This window comes from Tasmannia lanceolata, unplaced genomic scaffold (assembly GCF_043159265.1).
Source record: "Tasmannia lanceolata isolate RefF3 unplaced genomic scaffold, GAP_Taslan_0.1 ptg000029l, whole genome shotgun sequence".
In the NCBI taxonomy this organism is placed as follows: domain Eukaryota; kingdom Viridiplantae; phylum Streptophyta; class Magnoliopsida; order Canellales; family Winteraceae; genus Tasmannia; species Tasmannia lanceolata.
The window spans coordinates 7381734-7403145 of record NW_027518706.1 but is presented as its reverse complement, the minus strand read 5'-3'; the positions used below and the strand labels follow the sequence as shown (position 1 = coordinate 7403145).

General features: G+C 38.1%; 1 protein-coding gene across 1 annotated transcript; it reads right to left on the bottom strand.

Moving 5' to 3' along the window:
- Nucleotides 1–1235: 1235 nt before the first annotated feature.
- LOC143859237 (uncharacterized) lies at nucleotides 1236–17251 on the bottom strand. Its single transcript, XM_077369940.1, has 5 exons — nucleotides 17044–17251; nucleotides 2624–2738; nucleotides 2432–2521; nucleotides 1908–2006; nucleotides 1236–1778 (listed from the first exon to the last, which is right to left on the bottom strand). Exons 1-5 carry the CDS (start codon nucleotides 17109–17111, stop codon nucleotides 1677–1679), a joined length of 474 nt encoding a protein of 157 aa, XP_077226055.1. The 5' UTR covers nucleotides 17112–17251; the 3' UTR covers nucleotides 1236–1676.
- Nucleotides 17252–21412: the final 4161 nt, after the last annotated feature.

Sequence of the window (21412 nt, the reverse complement as noted above, 5' to 3'; positions counted from 1 at the left end):
GCACTATTTAGATCGAGACCCTTAGTTCGGGTCCCACTGTGATGGTGGCATCATTTTTATAATTTTATCTACATAGATTGGGAGATTTTAGTTCCCAATCTTTGGAGTGTTTAAGTGGTTAATTCGCGTAATTCGCGTATTTAGGAAGAATGTAGGCATCACTCTGTAAGTTACTGGTCTCTCACGGTCTCACCGTGTTATTCATAAACACTAACTTAATTAAATCCTCCATTGTCAAGATGTCCAAATCTTTAGGGCCCGTTTGGATTGCAATAAAAATATTTCTTGGGAAAAAATTTTCTAGCAAACTTTTTTCCATTCCATAATTTAGAGGGAAATGATATATGGCTATGGCTTATTTTGAGGGATATCATCATATATTAAAGGGCCCTGTAAATTAATCTTGAATCGTGGTTTTGCCGGGTTACTTTTTTTCATGTGTAATCAAATAAGGAAAAGCATGAAATTCTTTAAAATCCAAATCCAAATCCACTTTTTTTTTTTTATTATTATTATTTGCTTTTGCTGTTCTTCTTGCTTTTATCTCGTGGATTCAGTTACTTGTTCTGGTTTTATTAGAAAAGCTAGGGTTTTTGTTCACCAATTTCATCTCAACTCTCCAAATCCACCTTTTTTTTTTTTAGCTGCTTTCACTATTGTGTTCGCTTTTCTCTCGTGGATTCAGATACTTGTTCTGGTTTTGTTTGAAAAGCTAGGGTTTTTGTTCCTATTCTCTAGATCTGCTTGAAGCTAGTTTTGATAAATACTTAGTTTTGATAGTAATAAAAAAGTGGATTTGGATTTGGATTTGGAAAAGCTTTTCTAATCGTGGTTGTGCAGGTTACTTTTTTTTTTCTTCTTTAATCGGCTTATGAGAGCTTTTTGGGAAATGTAATAACCTTATTTTGATATCAACATATGGTTTCAGTTTCCTTTATATGCTAATGGTTTTCATGTTAAAGCTGATTATTTGTAAATAGGTATAATAGTTTTATTAGAATTGCTAGGGACCATCACAGAAGGCATTTTGCAGCTGGGCTGTTGCATGTGAGATCAGCCACCTCGGGTTAATTAAATGAATAAGACGAAATCTGAGCCTGTGTGGCTGCTCTCTCACATGCAACAGCCCCGCTGCGAAATGCCTTCTGCAGTGGTCCCTAGCAAATCCCTATCTTTGTAAGTGATGTAATTAATGGCATCCAAGGAGGCATTTAAAGCACCATTTGCAAATAATATCAAACAAGGAAAAACACATCAATAAGGGATGATCTCAGGAGCAGGTGAACCCAAGTTACTTCACATGAAAGGAACACAAACAGTTAAAAGAAACCACACACCATTCTAAACTGGACCTAATTTTTGTTGTAGACCAATCTATTTCTTAAACAAAGGCAGAACTGTTTCAGGTTCAAACCTGTATTTGGAAGACAAAAATCTAATCTAAAGCTCAAATCATTTAAATGGACTGAGGGTTTCGTAAAAAAAAAAGAAAGAAGCCATTGATTATAAAAATCATCCCTGAGACTTAATGCTGCAAGCATACAAAACCAGGTAGAGAACTTTACCAAGTCACTTGATTTGGGAAGATTTACAACGGAGTTTGTAAAACTCCGGCACCAACCCAGAATCCAAATCCAAGCAGCTAGCATTAACTTGAGATGCACTATCAAGCTGATCTAGACTGTCTTTGTTTTGGTAACCTTCTTCTTGGGTTGTCTCTTTGGGATCGAGTTCTTCATCCCTAGGAAGAAGAGCAATGCCCCGAAAAGTGCCATATTCTGCAGTTAGATGTAGAACTAATCAATAAAAAGTGTATGAAGAGATAGATAGCCATATCGAGAGGCAAAATATGGCAATCAGACCAGCATTTGATGAACACAAATAACAAATAGAATTGCATGGGTGACCTGTGTAAACTTGACAAAAAGCTGAAGAAATTCCGGCTTCTCAATATCATAGTTGTAGAAATCATACAAAATAGGACTAGCAATTGCCAGATGTAGAACCTGCACAGATAAATAGTTAAATATTGAGGACTTGTGCAACTAAGGCCCTGTTTGGATTGCAAGAATTTTCTGGAAAAGTTTGGAAAGTATAAATATTTCTAAAAGTTCCTACTTTTTTAATATACTGAGAAATATAACTTGAACCAAATCCTATTCAATTTTTACAATTCCTCTTCAAAAAAAAAAAAAAAACTGAGAAAGATATCTTGAATCAACCCTGTTCATTTTTTACTTAAGAGGGACCTTCATTTTATGATAGTATCACTCTAGATTGAACACAATCATATCATTCCCTCCAAATTTTGGAAAGAAAAACTTTCTCCAGGAAAAAAATCTGTGTCAGAAATGTTTGAAATGTTTTTCTCGCAATCCAAACAGGACCTAGAAGAGAAAAATAATGCAGAAACAAAGAGATGAATGCAGACCAAGAGATATGCACCAAGAGTGCTGCCAAAGATAAATAGAATACCACCAATTCCTTTCAGCGCTATAGCGGCAGCAACTACATGTTTAATCTACAACAAGCACTAATAACAGTTACAAATGATATTTGAGAGCATCGTTAAGTCGATTCACTAAAAAGAAAAGATTTTTTAAAAAAGTCAATGGTTTCTCACTTCAATTTCAGGCAAATGTACCCCAAGATTGGAGGTAACGTGATTCGTGAAAACGTCAAACTTAGGTTTGAAAACCTTGGCTGCGGGCCCACCATCATCCCCAAATTCGTTAAACCTGTAACAGAAACATGTTATATAGCCATATCATATGCTAATTTGGCATTAATAATAGATAGTGCTTAATTCATTTTGCTTGTGTTTTTTCTATATGGGGACACAGGAAGTGTTTAAGGCTCACATACCGGGAAAAAAAAATACCACAAATCTTTGAAGCTTTTACACTTGTTAGTACATAAAATAATATCTTTACTAGCAACAACGTATCACTTTCGGTGGAACTTGTTATTGGAAATGAAAGTAATATCTTCGCCAACAGCAAATATTAAGGTTATGATAGACCATTCCCGTGATGTGTATGCAATTTAAAATGGCAGTTCAAGCTTAATTTTTTTTGAAAAAAAACAAAAAAACAAGTGTATCGGTAGCTGATAAACTTAGGCCATGGCACAATACACTACTAAACAATGAAAGACAATGCTTCCCTATGCCACTGGATCCTATAATAAGCAAAGGCTAAAGAAAAATTACATTTATAGTATCAAGGAAACCGAAACATTTTTCTTGGCCAATACATAAGGTGCTGGATCCCATAATAAGCAAAAGGTAAAGAAAAACTACACGTATAGTATCAAGGAAGCAGAAACATCTTTCTAGGCCAATGCATAAGGTGATTCATAAAAGTACAACTTTTTTTTCATTTGAGGGAGGACTTTCGTTCTAAATAAAAGCGAAAATACAGAAGCACTAAAACACTAGGAGTTCCAAAGACATGAGGGGAAATTACAGTTCTGAGTTCTGTAAGGTACGGACTACGATCTCAAAACTATAGTAGACAAATCAGATATGGAGCTAGCCTCTCAATTCATATACCAAGGATGATGACAAAAGTGTACAATACCAAGAAATTCCTTGTGAAAAATCTAAGAGAAACTTCTAGACAATCAGAGTGTGGGACAGTTTCAACTTTCAAGAGCAACACTAGGATTTACATGCACCATGCACGCACCCCATGACAGGCTGGCAAGCAAGAATGCAGGGTGGTCGTGCAAGCCCATAGCTCTTTCATACCATTGCATTCCTCAGACGGTTTTAGGCCCATCAACTTCTAGGTACAAAGGACAAAATGTCTTAACTATTGCAAAGGAGTCCTTGTGAAACCTACGACTACGAGGACCCAAAAAAGTTAGCACTACAAAATTGCTTAGACACTTGTTCTTTTAACTGTTTGCCATTTAAGGGTACTGCGTTACATTCCGTAATTGTAATCCATTATCCATACATATGGCATTGCAAGTAACAAAGAAGAAATGACCCATTTTAATCAAACTTTCAAACAAAGTGACCAAAGTGTTTGGGGTTGAGCCTCTTCCTCAATTGGATAAAGGCTTTGATCCTCAAAGTTGAGGTCAGAGGTTCGATGCCAGCTTACCAACCAAAAAAAGGTAACCAAAGTCTCTAGACTGTAAAAGTCCCTAGAGAACTAACCACCTCAATGTCAGAGGTTCAATGCCATCTTGGATAGTCCCCCATCATACCCCCGCTTTAAAGGACTCGACCTTATCGAACATAATTGTCAGCTTCATTGGTGGGAGTTCGTCAGCTTTGATCTTCGTGCGTGGCGGATATTGTTGTCTCCAACATACATAAGTATTTATATCGTAGTAAGTATGTCAAAGGTACGGGTTGCGGAAGCGGTGGCAACCCATTGTCGCGAAGGTTCAGCTCAAAACCCATCAACCAAACCCAAAATCATTAAGAAATACTTTCGAAGGAACACGGGGAATGGGGGGAGATTGGCAATGCCTACAATGTCACTACCATAATTTTGGATAGAGGAATAGATGCATAAGGTGCCAGCAAACTAGATCAAAACTGACCCCCTCACCAAGTATACCTCGGGGAAGAGGGGGGAGAGTGAACCTCTGGCATGACCCAAGTAATAGACAACAAATCTGGCTTTGCTCTCCCTGTCAATATCTAAATTTCATATGGCGGGAGAAATGTCGCTGGTGTCATCGGGCCAGAATCCCCTTAAAGTGGGTTCCTTGTATAGCTCATCCTCTAGGGAAGTCCTCGACGATCGTGAGGATGACCTTTGGCCTGACTCAGGTAATATCCTCCGTCATAATAATTCAGGGTTTCCATCCTATCAATCACGGGTAGGGAAGTGGAGAAACGTATGGGCTCCCTTAGAGCTTGCCTGATAGGGAGAAAGAAGAATCCTAATGAGACCTTGCAAGAGCTCTGGAATTGGGCACAAACGTCCTGAGAAATCCCATCTTTACATTGCCCCTCTATTTTGGCAACGAATGAAGTTCTCTTTATGTTTGAATCTGAGTCTCAAGCATTACGGATTCTTGCTAAGGGATCTGAGGCCTTGGACAATCATTTGCTCTCCCTCTCACCATGGAAAAAGGAATTCATTCAGGGAGAGGAGGCCTTTTGGGTTCACTTTTTAGGTATCCCACTGCACGCCTGGGCTGTTTCAACGGTGGAGGCGCTAGGGCGCCTTTTTGGTAAGGTTGTAGAAACCAAAATGGAAGGTAACCATCAGAACTGCATGAGTTATGTCTAGGCCAAAATTGTAGCTCCCCCCGCTGGCACTTTCTTATATCCTGTGTTAAGCTCAAAATTTCAGACCAGACCTATACCGTTGGGGTTGAGCTTTCGAAGGAAATCCCCGTTCCAGCTATTCCTGGATTGGGTTCTTATCCGTCGGAGGAACGACCTCCGGCGAGTAAGGGGTGTTTACCTGGCGAGCCGTTGAACCCTGAAGGGAATTCAAAATTCAAATCTACTCAATCAATTTTTCAGGTCGGTGCGCCCAAGAAAGCCCATTTGGCTCGACCCGAAAATCCATTTGTAAGTCCCGAGATACTTAAACCTAGAAACCCGACCCCTAGGAGGAAAATTGATTGCTTGGACACGAATACCAAGCCAGCTGGCCTACATCTAGGAGTCAGAAAAAAGCTTTGACTATCGAGCCACCGGCAGTGTCTATGATGGTTCCAATCCTGCAGCCAAGGGGCCAAGACCTCAAGGAAGTATCTTTATGAAAATACTAGAGAGTACCCTGGCTTCGAAATCAGGATCAAGGAAGATAAACAACAGATTGTTCAAGCTCCTAAAATCTTTTTCCAAATCTGGTAGGTTAGTTCCCATCTGCAGCTAATTTCGTATTTTGGGCCCTGAATGGATTCCCCTAGTCTCGGGTCTATACCTTGGAGCCAGACAGGGGATTGGGTCCAGGGTTGGATTAGTGCTAAATTTCTTTCTTAATTAGTTTTGGGTCAAAGGTGGGGTGGGCAGGGGGAATATGTAAGCGATTGTCAAATCTATGCAACTGTCAAATCTCACCTTGGGAAGGTGAGCAGGGTCCCTCAGATGGGATGGCTCGCTTAAGTAATAATTAGTATCGGTAAAAGACTTTCGGGACACCTGGGTTCAGGACAGGGATCTTATGGCGGTGACATAATTCATAACAATAACTGATCAGAATTGGCAAGGTCTTATGGGCATCCTTCATATCTAAGCAAGTAAAGATGGAAGAACAATATCCCTTGCAACAGGAATCATCTTCGTGTTAAAGGAGATGCGGAGGAAGTTGCTCATGGAGATTATGGTGCTGGAAAAAATCCTTCATAAGATGAGAATAATGACTTATGATGAAAGGATAGCGTCCACCAACGTCCCCCCATTTCAAGAGATCTCTGGAGATTTACCAGAAGATAGGAGTCGCCGAAGGAGATTATGGGAGCTTTCGAGGGAGGTGGCTATTTCTTATCTGGAGGAAGAAATTGAGACTCGATCAAGCCCTGGCTTTTTGGAAAGAAATCCGGAAGCGGTTGTCATGGGTTCGCCGACTTCCCACCTCCAAAGTCTTCTGAACGAGCTTAGGATAGGTTTGGGAATGGTGCAGACATATACCAAGAAGTTTTCGAAGGATACCGATGGTATAAAATTAGTTTTCGAACAAAATTAAAGGGGCACGGGTCATGGATGGAATTGAATGATATTTCTAAGGTTGGAAAAAATAATTAATGGTATTTTAGGGGGGAGATGTGAAAAATAATACACAAGAGGTTTTGGGAGAGGTTAATGGAGGTTTGAGGTTCCTATGGAGGTATTGATGAGAGAACCAAAAAAAAAGGAAAAAAAGAAACAAGAAAGAGATAGATAGGAAGGTTGGAATCTCACCAACTAAAATTCAAGGCATCGCACCAAGGGGATCCTAGGCATCGCACCTTTGCAAGGAGTATACATCACATCCATACAAGAGGAAAAACTTCAAATATTTGTTCAATGATCATTCATCATAATAGCTAAAAGAAATGAGTCTTAAGGCTTATAATATATAATAAAAAGAAGAGAACTAGAAAGCCCTAAAACCATAAAGAAAACCTAACACCTTTGGACCAAAATACCCTCTAATGACTTAAAGACTTTACTTCCTACTTAAAAAACTCGTAATACATGAGTGGGGCCTATTTAAATGTAATGACCCGATTCCGTCAAGTCGCTACGAGCAAAAGAACAACGCAAAAATCATGAAAATTTTTTATTTTTTATTTTTTTTATAATCAACAACCACGACAAAAATCTTATTCCAAAATTAATAAGTTTACCATAACAAGAGGTTCTTTCAATACTCAAACTCCAAATGAAAAGTAAAGTTTTAGATCACTAAAGTTCAAATCACTTCTGGGTTTTGGCGTGGGTTGCAAGAGGCTTTGGGATCGAAGCTAAATTTTAGTACTGCCTATCATTCTCAGACGGATGGTCAGACCGAGAGGGTTAACCAGATTGTGGAGGACCTATTGAGAGCCTGTATTCTCGATTTTGGGGGAGACTGGGAGCGACACTTGCCCCTAGTCGAATTTGCATATAATAACAGCTATCAGCAGAGTATTCAGATGGCTCCCTTCGAGGCTCTTTATGGTCGTGCTTGCAGATCACCATTGTGTTGGGTTGAAGTTGGTGAGAGACAGTTGCTTGGGCCGAAATTGGTGGAAGAAACTTCTGAGAAAGTAACCTTGATCAGAGAGACGTTAAAGGCAGCTCAGAGTAGGCAGAAGAGCTATGCCGACCAGCGGCGTAGAGAGCTCGAATTCGCTGAGGGAGATATGGTTTTTGTTAAAATCTCGCCATTCAAAGCGGTTATGCGGTTCGGTAGGAAGGGTAAGTTGAGCCCTCGTTACATCGGGCCTTATTGCATCTCTAAGCGAGTTGGATCTCGAGCTTATGAGTTGGAATTACCCTCAAACCTTGATCGGATGCATAACGTATTTCATGTATCCATGCTCCGTCTATCTCATCCCGACTCTTCTCATGTGCTAGAGGAGGACGAGGTGGAGCTTCAAGGTGATTGGTCCTTTTTCGAAGGGCCTGTGCGCATTCTGGAGCGCAAGGAAAGAGTTTTGCGGAACAAGTCGATTCCCCTTGTCAGAGTACTTTAGCGTCACCATGGCGTCGAGGAGGCTACTTGGGAGCGAGAATCTGATATCCAGAAAAAATTTCCAGAGTTATTTAGAGGTACGCCTTTAGTTATTTAGTGATACCGTTTATGTTTGAAATCATTGTTAGATAGTGCTATACAAGATTTGTTGTGTAACCCTTGATGTAATTACCCTTATCGAAAATTTGAGAGAGGAAATTCGATGATGAAATTCTTTTTAAGGAGGGTAGAATGTGACGACTACCCTCGTTAAATCTATAAAGTTATTTTTAAAACTGTAAATTCTAGACCATTGAATCAAAATTTAGGGTCGAGATTATCGATTTGTTTCGTCCCTCCTTGATTATCTTGGATCAAACAATTTGAGAATCAAGGGCCCTAATTTAATTCAATAAATACATGAAATGGCTAGTAATTATAGGATTTTCCTTGGAAATTATTTTTACATGGAAAAACAACTTAAAAAGTAGAGAATAAATAGCAAGTGGAGAGTCCCACGTTTTCCCTCTTATGGGAAAAACGTGTGCACTTTCCTTAAGGAGTGTGAACCCAATTGAAAATCTTTCTTTTTTAAAATCCAATGTTTTAGTATGTCTTGCTGTTAAATTGATCTAACATTCAAAAGCCATTCAATATGCATAATTAGGGTAAGTGATTAGGGTCTTATGATGGCTAAGTTAAGAAGGTTAGTAAGGTTAAAAAGGAAAAACAGTTGAAAATTTTGAGAAGAGAAATCACGATCTCAAAAATTGAGAGAAGAATGGGCAAAACTGAAGATTTCTATATGGATCGTATTTTTTTTGTGGGAACACCTATCCTTGCTTTGAAACCTAAAAATCTCACCAAATTAGCCACACCACCGTATTGTTAAGATCAAAAACAAAAAAAAAAGAAAAGGGGAAAGAATACAGTGAGAGAGGAAGAAAGAGAGAGGCTCGGGTACATCATCCTCGTTCTTGGCCGGGACCCAGCTTGCTTCTTCATCTTCGCCATTCACCACAGCCGAGAGGTATGTTGATTTTGAGTTACTTGAAATTCCATGGCAACTTCTTCATCAAACTTTTTGGAAGCCATGGAATTACATCCCCAACCTTGTATGCAATGAAACCCTCTTGGTTATTCTTTAAAACCCATTTCATTTCCACGATTCTTCCATGCCCAATCTCATGTTTCAACACCTGCAAAAAACCCACATCTTTGTTAAAAGAAAATAGGGCTGCTGTAAACAAATGAAGTAAGACACAGAAAGGGGAAAATAAATAACGTAATCTTTACATGCTTATGCCCCTCGTTTTTACCCTTGAGACACCCCCCTTTTTAGTTTATTCGTTTTTTTTCTAAAGACATACGTCTGTTCCAGTATTTTTATATGTTATTGCCACAAATGAAACACATATATAAGGAACTTTTAATTTCCCAAAAGTTGTAATGCACGGTTTTATCAGTTCCTAATAGATCTTACAAAATAATTTTCTTTTTGGGACAAATTCTTATCTCACAACGTATATTCATACCAGTACATTTAGTTACTTTCGTACACAATTTCTCACCTTATTTGTTCTAGTTACAAAAGCATTTAAAATGAATCTTGTGTCTAACCTCATTCTCATCAATTCGATACATACATACATACATATATATATATATATATATATATATATATATATATATATATTTAAATGATCTTAGCGTGTATTTTAAAATCTCATCAGTCCTGTACACTAAATGATTTAGGGTAAGTTTTCCATCTCTAATACTATGCTACCACACTTATATATATATATATATATATATATATATATATATATATATATATATATTCATGTTCTTTCATAGGTCTGTTTCTTTTTATTCACCATTGTATCCTAGCAAGGTCTGCTTGAAAAAATAATTTAAACGATTTCCTATATGTCCATATTTCCAGCAGCCCTTTAGGCCCTCAAAATAAATTCTTCCTTGAGTGTTCAAAATCATGTGTAGGATCTGTACTGGGTTACTTGCTGCTTTTAATACATAAACCTGGACAGTTATTATACCTTAGGCAGGGCAGCAGCTGTACCGTTGCAGGTACCCTGTTGACCCCAAAGTCAGGGGCTCCTCCTGATAAAGAAAATATGAAAATGATTAAAAGAACCTAGACCGAAATAAGTTGACTCTATTTCACTTATTAAAACTAAAGTTCAAATTAAAGTTTTAGATCACTTATTAAAACCCCAAGGTCTAGGCAAATCAATAAGTGAAATAGAGTCAACTTATTTCGGTCTAGGTTCTTTTAATCATTTTCATATTTTCTTTATCAGGAGGAGCCCCTGACTTTTGGTCAACTGGGTACCTGCAACGGTACAACTGCTGCCCTGCCTAAGGTATACATATAACACAGGCAGCACTATAACTGTCCAGGTTTAGGTATTAAAAGTACAGATACTACACATGATTTTGAACACTCAAGGAAGAATTTATTTTGAGGGCCTAAAGGGCTGCTGGAAATCTGGACATATAGGAAATCGTTTAAATTGTTTTATTCAAGCAGACCCTGCTAGGATACGATGGTGAATAAAAAGAAACAGACCTATGAAAGAACATGAATATATATATATATAAGTGTGGTAGCATAGTATTAGAGATGGAAAACTTACCCTAAATCATTTAGTGTACAGGACTGATGAGATTTTAAAATACACGCTAAGATCATTTTAAAATATATATATATATATATATATATATATATATATATATATATATATATGTATCGAATTGATGAGAATGAGGTTAAACACAAGATTCATTTTAAATGTTTTTGTAACTAGAATAGATAAGGTGAGAAATTGTGTACGAAAGTAAATAAATGTACTTGTATGAATATACGTTGTGAGAGATAAGAATTTGTCCCAAAAAGAAAATTATTTTGTAAGATCTATTAGGAACTGATAAAACCGTGCATTACAACTTTTGGGAAATTAAAAGTTCCTTATATATGTGTTTCATTTGTGGCAATAACATATAAAAATACTGGAACATACGAATGTCTTCAGAAAAAAACGAATAAACTAAAAGGGGGGGTGTCTCAAGGGTAAAAACGAGGAGCATAAGCATGTAAAGATTACGTTATTTATTTTCCCCTTTCTGTGTCTTGCTTCATTTGTTTACAGCAGCCCTATTTTCTTTTAACAAAGATGTGGGTTTTTTGCAGGTGTTGAAACATGAGATTGGGCATGGAAGAATCGTGGAAATGAAATGGGTTTTAAAGAATAACCAAGAGGGTTTCATTGCATACAAGGTTGGGGATGTAATTCCATGGCTTCCAAAAAGTTTGATGAAGAAGTTGCCATGGAATTTCAAGTAACTCAAAATCAACATACCTCTCGGCTGTGGTGAATGGCAAAGATGAAGAAGCAAGCTGGGGTCCCGGCCAAGAACGAGGATGATGTACCCGAGCCTCTCTCTTTCTTCCTCTCTCACTCTATTCTTTTTCCCCTTTTCTTTTTTTTTTTTGTTTTTGATCTTAACAATACGGTGGTGTGGCTAATTTGGTGAGATTTTTAGGTTTCAAAGCAAGGATAGGTGTTCCCACAAAAAAATATACGATCCATATAGAAATCTTCAGTTTTGCCCATTCTTCTCTCAATTTTTGAGATCGTGATTTCCCTCCTCAAAATTTCCAACTGTTTTTCCTTTTTAACCTTACTAACCTTCTTAACTTAGCCATCATAAGACCCTAATCACTTACCTTAATTATGCATATTGAATGGCTTTTGAATGTTAGATCAATTTGACAGCAAGATATACTAAAACATTGGATTTTAAAAAAGAAAGATTTTCAATTGGGTTCACACTCCTTAAGGAAAGTGCACACGTTTTTCCCACAAGAGGGAAAACGTGGGACTCTCCACTTGCTATTTATTCTCTACTTTTTAAGTTGTTTTTCCATGTAAAAATAATTTCCAAGGAAAATCCTATCATTACTAGCCATTTCATGTATTTGTTGAATTAAATTAGGGCCCTTGATTCTCAAATCGTTTGATCCAAGATAATCAAGGAGGGACGAAACAAATCGATAATCTCGACCCTAAATTTTGATTCAATGGTCTAGAATTTACAGTTTTAAAAATAACTTTATAGATTTAACGAGGGTAGTCGTTACATTAAAACACTCATAACTCAAAAGAACTTAAATAATTTTAATGGGAAAAGACTATGATGCCCCCTATGACTTAAAAAGTCTTAAATAACACACTAGAAACTAAATAAAACACTTTTAACATCAACGATGTGCCACATCTTCTTAATTCCTTGATTCTTCACGACTTCTTGGATGGTCCCCCCATCAGTGGGCCTATGAATATAGAAAGCCGCATTATTTGTACAATAAATAGGTCAAATAGGGCTTGGCACAAGTGAGAATAACAGTAAGAAGGTCTAAGCAAATGAGTCAATACAAAAGATAGGCTTGGTAAAGGTACACCCTCTTCTTGGGACGACCAACTCCAACAGGGAGACCCAGATAAGTAGAAGGAAATGCTTCACTCAAGAGGGTGGAAAGAAGAGACTCGACATGGAAACGAAATTTGGTATCGCTTGGTGGTAGGATCACTCTAATCAAAGCTGTGCTTGCTAATATTCCCATATATTGCATCTATCTTTTCAGATGCCTTATTAGTATTATCAAGAGAATATAGCAAATACAAAGGAACTTTCTATGGGGAGGAAACCGGCGACGAGAAAAAGATGCACCTAGTCAGTTGGAAGGAAGTTTGTAAGCCCATTGAAAGTGGAGGGATGGGGATCCGCCGATTGAGAGATGTTAATACAGCCCTCCTAGGGAAGTGGTTGTGGAGGTTTGGAGAAGAGAGATCTCACCAGTGGACAAAAGTAATTGAATCAAAGTATGGCTCTCAACCATGCAATTGGATATCTAATGACAAATTAAGCTACAAATCACTCACAATTAGGAGGGACATTTTAAGGCAAAACTACAAAAGGCATTTGATATAGAGTATACAATGGAGATAGAGTGAGGTTCTCGCAAGATAAATGGTGCAATGCTAAACGCAGCCAAGGTGGGAGTTTTAAAATTATACTTCCATCTCATAGGTCGTTGGCAGATCCAAAATTGAAGTATGGGAAAGATTTCACCTATGATTTGGCGGACACTTTGAATTTATTGCCGACTCAAGTGTCCGACACGACACCGGTGTCCACACGTGTCGACACTCCTTTGGACACTTGTATTACTGGAAGTGTTGGACTTAATGTGGGTGCATGGACATGTTTATGTACTGTGTCAAGTGTGACATCCTGTTTTTTATTGAATAATGTGTTTACCTCATTTAGAAAACTCATATCCATGTCGAAACTGGACACACGAATCCATATCTACAAATCATGATTACATATACTTTCTATTTTAGCCGTGTCCCCATTTCTAAAGTTTGGGGGTTTGCCGTGTCCGACACTCCATGTCTGTGTCGACACGCGACACTCGTGTCCATGTCCACATATCATAGGATTTCACCCATAAAACCTTGTGATATTATATACATGTAACTCCCTCATATGGCCTTCCAACACATTACTTGGCCTCTTTAATGTGACAGATGTGGTTCCAAATGGATAATACCCTCATTAAAAACCTTGTGATATTATATACATGTAACTCACAACCAATTCTAATCCACTGGTAGCACATGTTTCCACCCAATATCTAGATTCTCATTTCCATCACCTAGGCAACTCTCACACCACTTTCTGCATGCAACATTTCCAATGACAGGCACGATGTCATACCACTATGTCATACCATTAAAAAGGGCGGCCCAGTGCACGAGGCTCCCACCATTGCGGGGTCTGGGGAGGGCTAGATGTACACAGCCTTACCCCTGCTTAGCAGAGAGGTTGTTTCCGTGACTCGAACCCGTGACCACTATGTCATACCATTCAAAAAAAAATCCAATGACAGGCACTATGTCATACCAAACAAAGAAAGAAATGATACAGGAATCAATAGTTGTATTATACATAAATAATTGAAGTTGACAGTTACACACTCATGGCATATTGAACACAAAACCAACAAGAAAAGGAAAAAGAAAAGCCAAAAAAACATAGGAAAAAAAAAGAAAACAATGGAAAATCAACTAATCGGCATCAAATATTTTTTCATTGAGACAAATGCATCAAAAAAAGAGGAAAAATCATATAAAACACGAGGAAAGAAAAACAACCATGGGGAAAGAACAACATATACTAAATGAGAGTTAAACACCAACATATATTAAATGAAAATCCAAAATAAACATGAAATATAAAAAATGGAAAACCAAATAAAGTAAATAAAAATGAGAAAATTAAAGAAATAGATGCACATGGGCAACTCAATAATCGATGCAGTCAAACTTAGAAAACAAGTAAAAAGATCAGACAATGAAGAAAGAATAACATAAATTAAAAGATGAAAAAGAAAAGGGAAAAAAAGGAATATGAGAATATGAACCACCATATCTCACCAGAAACCAGTGTTTAAAAGCTAAGACTCAAACGACAACTCAACCAAGGTAAAAAGGAGTTGACATGGGCGAGTTAATGATCGATGCAGTCAACTTTTCATTAACTAAAGCAAATCAAAAGATTTAATGTTTGACTTGGTATGCCATAACACACACATACAAGAACTCGAACAAGGTAAAACCGAGTCGACTCAAGTCTATGACTGCCTTGGGGAGTCGTCAAACAATGTCAAAAACATGCATATTCACTTAATCGTGGATGTTTTGATGATTTGGAACTACCCTAGCAAAAAGACTGGAATATGTTTGATCATTTACGAATAAAATCCCCAACCCCTTCAATCCAAGTTTGATCCCTCGATTCGGGCTAATGCCCATGTTTTTAATGCTTGAATCAATAAATATTAGCAGGATAAGGACACGAGTATGTTTCCACAATTTCATAATGGGTGTAATTATGAGAACTTTTAGTTGTATATATCATAGGACTAGTTGTATATATCATAGGACGCAAGCCCAAAATTTCTCACAAATTTTCTTAACCCAATAAAAAAGAGAAAAATAAAAAGGGCATCGGAAATGATTATAAAAGAGCATCCCTTTGCCTTTCATCCATGTGAAGGTTCCATGATGAAGAAAGGAGAAGAATAACAAGAAAAGGGGAAAAAATGGAAACATGTAGCTTCAGAATTTTATTACTTATATGACTTGAGCCCACAGAAGTCAGTTAAGTAGGGGTGTTTTGGCCCTTTTGAGGTTTATTGTGACAAAATTGGGAGCTCATTTTCTTTCTAAGCTCTCATTGGTTTCTCAAAAAGGGAACTTAAAGGATTTTGATGACTTATATTTGTGTAAAGATATATGCCTCGTGCCTTTAGATGTAGAGAGCTATAGATCTATTTAGGTTTTTACAAGATTTGTGATTGCTATCCTTCATCCCTCTCTAGTAAGTTTCCTTGATCATTATTTCACCTATCAGGTGGCTCACTGCTAGGATCTTATTTTTTCCATCACGTGAGCCTTCAAGGGTTGAAGTTAAATTGCTTGTCATGTCTAATTGCAAGAATCTATTTCTTGAAATCATGTGAGCTTTCGAGGGTTGAAGTTGAATTGTTTGTCATGCATAAAACATCAAATCAAGTAATAATATTTGGATTATTTGAGTCATATATCCTTTTACTCATTTGCATAGGTTAAACCATAACACGCAGATTATACATGTACAAGTTTAGAAGGAGCAAATCCTAACACCTCCGTGAATCCTATATCTTTACTCTTCCTAGCATGATCCTGAAGCTCACTATCAAATCAAACAAATTTATCCGAGTACAACAAATATTCTGACATGGTTAGCTACCAGCTAGAATTGTCATTGGGATTGTTTGAAGAAAAATTTCCTTGGTGATTTGTTAGATTTACACAGCAAATTTCCATCACGAGATATCCTAGTCAAGACATTTATCCATTCGAAAAAGAAAAGCTCAATTCAATGCATTGAACATATCTCTACTCCTGCATCATAAAAGCACTAAAGGATACATTAAAATTTTACTCAAATGCCCCAAACATAGTCAATTCAATTGAACTCCCTGAACACAATTCAACCAAAAAAAGGAAACAATAACCTGTCGACACATACAACAAACCAGATCTATATAGCGTGACGATACTAACAAAAAGAAAAAAGAAATCAAAACAAGAACAGTATACGGAAGAGAACATAAGTGAAAGAACGAAGTAAAAAAGCTTAACAAAGTACTTATCCACATGATCCAGTACAACAACTAGTTCCCTAAGCTTGAAATTACCAGATCTGAACACCAGCTACAAGCAGATCTAGAGAAGAGGAACAAAAACCCTAGTTTTCCAAAGAAAACCAGAACAAGTAACTGAATTAAAACAACAACAGTGTACGGAAGAAAAAAATAAGTGAAAAAAAAAAAAAAAAACGAAGTAGAAAAGCTTAACAAAGTATTTATCAAAACTAGCTTCAAGCAGATCTAGAGAATAGGAACAAAAACCCTAGCTTTTCAAACAAAACCAGAACAAGCATCTGAATCCACGAGAGAAAAGCAAACACAATAGCGAAAGCAGCTAAAAAAAAGTGGATTTGGAGAGTTGAGATGAAATTGGTGAACAAAAACCCTAGATATTCAAACAAAACCAGAACAAGCAGCAGAATCCACGAGATATAAGAGCAAGCACAACAGAAAAATCAGATAAAAAAAGTGGATTTGGAGAGTGGAGATGAAATCGGTGAACAAAAACCCTAGCTTTTCAAACAAAACCAGAACGCACAACATTTAAAGCAGACAAAAAAAAAGTGGATTTGGATTTGGAAAATGGGTATGAAATTGGTAAATGGAATCAGATCTGATGAGAGAGAAAGAGAGAGGTCTTACTCTTGCCAAGCAGAGAGGATAAAAACAGAGGCGAAGAGTACTCTGCCTACAAAAGACGTGAATCCCATCGAGAGCTAAGGAATTGTCTCGTCTGAGAGAGGCAGAGAGACAAAAAACAACGACGGGGCAACTGGAAAGGGCAAAATCACGAGTGGGGTCTCAAAATCTCTCTTTAATGCAGAGACTGCTCTTCTTAAGCCAGCAGCGCACGACACGCAAAATCTCTTTTTAGTCTTCAAATCTCTCTTTAATGCCCTAGTTCTTTCTCACAATTCCAAAAATACCCTCCCTCGGTTTTAGACCTTTAGATGGCTCTCTTTGGCAAGTTTGGCTGTAATGAATTTGTTTTCCTTATTGTTTTCCCGGGAAAGGAAAAGAAAATGTTTCCCGAAAATCTGATGTGGCATTAGGAAAAGAAATTCAGGGAATCTGTGTAGGAAAAATTTCCCTAGACTAGACTGTTCACTTGTATTGGAAAAGGTTTCCAGGGAAACTACTTGCCCTTCTTTTTGCACTAGTTTTCTAGGGAAACGAAATCCGTGTGTTTTTATTAGGAAATGAAATCCCTAAGGCTCTGTTCACTTGCGTTCCCGGGAAAGCAAATTCCTGGAAAACAGCCTCTTTTTTCCTTGACAAGACCTTGACAAGACAGAATTCTTGTGTTCACTTGCTTTCCTGAGAAAGTAACAAGCCTAGGTGGAAAATGTCATATAATGACATGAAAATTGCTAAAAATGATGTGAAAATGTCTCTTGTCTCACAAGTGTGGGAAACTAGTGGGATTTGGTTTCCCAGGAAAACTAGTGAAAAGAGGCGGGCAAGCAGTTTCTCGGGAAACCTTTTCCTGCACAGTTCCTGCGCACTTGAACAGGCGCAGGATACCTTTTCCTGCACAGTTTCCCTGGATTTCTTTTCCTAATGCCACGTCAGATTCCTGGGAAACATTTTCTTTTCCTTTCCCGGGAAAACAAGTGAACAAAGCCTAAAGGGTGGGAAAATGGGCTTTTCCATGTCATTTTTTGCTTTGTTGCAAATATTCCACATGTGTAATTCTATTTTCCCTGGAAAGCAAGTGAACACCAAAATTCTGTCTTATCAAGGTCTTGTCATGGGAAAAATATGTTGTTTTCCAGGAATTTGCTTTCCTGGGAACGCAAGTGAACAGAGCCTTAGAGCATGTTTGACAACCATGGAAAAGTATTTCATGGAATATTAGTGGGCCCGGGAGCGATTGGCAAAGAAGGAGAGCCTTGAGAGGGTGGGAGTGAGGAAGCATGGAAAGCCTTGAAAAACAGGGCAAAAATAACTCAATTTGAAGTAGTACATTTTGTTCACTGTTTTTTTAAGGATTTTTCATGCTCTCTCTGTTATGTCCACTCAAGTTGGCACCATCACTCGTTCTCAACTCCCCATTCCCAGTTGGGTTCATGAATATTCCGTGGAATAGTTTTCATGGTTTCTAAACATGGCTTTAGCATTTTTATTCTTTTAAGCTCTGTTTCTTTGGACATAACATGGGAGTAAAACAAATTTTACGCCTATTTCTAAGTGCAACTCTAAAGAAATGGAACCTTAGGCCATGCTTGGCTGCCATTGAAATTTTTTCTATGGAATTTTATATTATCAGGTGGTGAGAGACGACAAAGAAGGGTAGGGCTTGGGACAAGGAGACTAGAGAGGGCAGGAGTGAGGTGAGGATGAGAAAAGGCTTGAAACAAGGAAAAGAAAAACTCTAAGGCCTTGTCTAGCAACCTGGATTTTTTTGCATGATAAATTAGTCTCTTAAATGGTGAGGGAGTGGTAGGAAAAGGAGAGGCTTGAGAGGGCACGATTTGAGTAGAAGGTTAGAAGTGGCTAAAAAAAATAGTCGATCAGATTTAGAGTGTAGTTTTTTGTTTCCTGGTTTTCCAGGCTTTTCTTATCGTCATACAGTTATAAATATTCGTTATTTGTATGAGCCAGGTGCTTTGCTTTACTAAAAGCTTGTGACGTCCGCTTATCATCGTATGGAGAGGCCCCTGCAAATTGAGGGCAGGGCATCGATCATTTGTTCCTGGTCAACCAAAGCGAGGTCTGGGCCTCATTCAAAGTCAAATCAAGGCGAGAGGTGCAATGAATATATTGATTATTTGGGTCCATCTAGTCTCGACAAGACGGGTAGGGGCTCCTTCGTTGCCTTAAGTAGAGGGATGTGCACTACCAAAAGACCAAAGGCGGGCTAGCACGTGTCAGGTGATGATGATGCTGTAGTACTTCGATCTTGAGGGGCCGATTCCCAATAATAACACATTTGAGTGATTACCTCTTGGATGAGTTAACTAACCTGAGATTGACAATATCGCCTATCATAGGGACTCCTAGGTAAAGAAGGTGATTTCGTTCACTCTAGAATAGAAAGAGGACTGCCCGTCGACGTAGATTGCTTAGCACTTTCTTGTGCTATTCTACACGCCAATAGGCTGCACATAAGCACAATCTCTCTTTCTGACTGTTGAAAATTAGGAGGAAGTCGGCCTTTTAGATCGTACTTGCGTTGTTAGAGGCACCTCCACATAAGCAAGTGACCGTGCTCATGCTTGCTCTTATTCTTGAGATTTCTCATTTTTTGCTTGCCACACCTTGACACAGAGCCGTCTTATTCGTGACCATGCGTCTTAGTCGAGGTCATCATGAGAAGCTTTCATTTGCCAAGAGGGCACGATTTGAATGGAAGGTGATAAGTGGCTAAAACTTTGAAATAGTCGATTAGATTTAGAGTGGAGTTTTTTGTTTCCCTGCTTTTCAGGCTTTTCTTATCCTCTCATCATACAGTCCCTCCCCTATCTATCCCTCTCCCACCCTCCACCACTGAAAAAAATTCAGCGTAGCCAAACATGCCCTAAGGCCGGGTATGTTTGGATGTAGTCATTTTATTTTATTAGAAAAAAAAAAAAAATTTCCTTATAAAACTTATTTTCCTAATTCTGTCATCACCTTTAATATAATTTCTTCTTTTCTCGGAAAAGACTTTACTTAAAAAACGGGGAAAAAGAAAATCAAGTGTTATTTCTCTTTCTTGGAAAGTATAAACCTCATTAATCTGGGGAGACTTTTGCTTTCTTATTTGCAAGTGGACTTTCTTCTTGCTTCCTGGGTCGAAGAAGAGAAAATTTCCAGCGACCATTTGGGTCGGGATGCCTTAGATGAGCAGGCAGAACTGGTGATTGGATCTATGGGATCTTTTTGTACATGGCATGGAAGTATTTCTAGCAAATGATCTAGGAGGTTGGATCTTTCTGTACATGACATGGAGACTTTTTTTCATGCTTATTAGCCACTTCTTCCCTTCTCCTCAGTTGCGCAATCTCAAGTCATCTCCCACTCTCCAGAGAGGGAGGGACATATAGCGTGGGGGTGCCACGGCCGGCCCCAAATGACTTGCAAAATCCCTTTTATAGTACTGATACGTGTAGAAATTATTAGAGAAAGTTAGTAACTTAGTAAGCAGGCCCGCCAATGACCAATGCAAGCAAAGTGAAAATTAGTCCAACTCCAGTGTAAATTCCTGGCTTTGCCCTCGCCTCTCTCACCACTTCATAAACTCATATTCCACGGGAAAAAAATTCATGGTTACCAAAGATGGACTTAAAAAAAATGCTAAAAAGACAATGTCGATTAAGCTTGTCCCTGGCAGACACTCGTTTAGCCTGTATCTAACCAAATCAGTTGGTCCAACTAACAATCACAAATCATAGTATATGCTTTTGAGAATACCTCGATTTAGATATACTAAATTCCTAATTCATTGATTAGGCTATCCACTTCACAAAAGCTAAATACCACGGTTTGGATGCCGAGAAGATTTGGATTTGGATTTGGATTTCTCACATTTGCAGCCCTTTTTGCATTGTAATTTGGATCGGATTAAATTCTTGGATTTCTAATTCAGCAGCTGACAGTGAAAAAAATCCGATTTCTAAATATGCTGTGGAAATAAGAAATTGGAAATCCACATATGTGGCAGTTTCCTTCACCCTCTTTGCTCCTCAACCTCTCCCCTCCACTAGGAAGTACCCCGTTCCCTCTGTGTCTCCCTCTACATGAGCGGCCGGATCTATTCAATTTGTATTCAAAACTCAATTTCAAATCCAAATACAGATGGGAGGTATCCAAACCGGCCCTTATTTTTGTAGTTTTTTGGCATGGGACCGAGACCCATGTGGGTTGCCTCATGTGTTCTACCAGATCAACGGTCTTGATTACACGTAACACTAGAATTGATCAGGTTTGAGATTAACATTTAAAACCCAAAAAAAAAAAAAAAATTTTATTTATTAAAATGACCATTATACCCTCAAATGCTTAAAAGGGACCGAGTGTTCCAGAACAA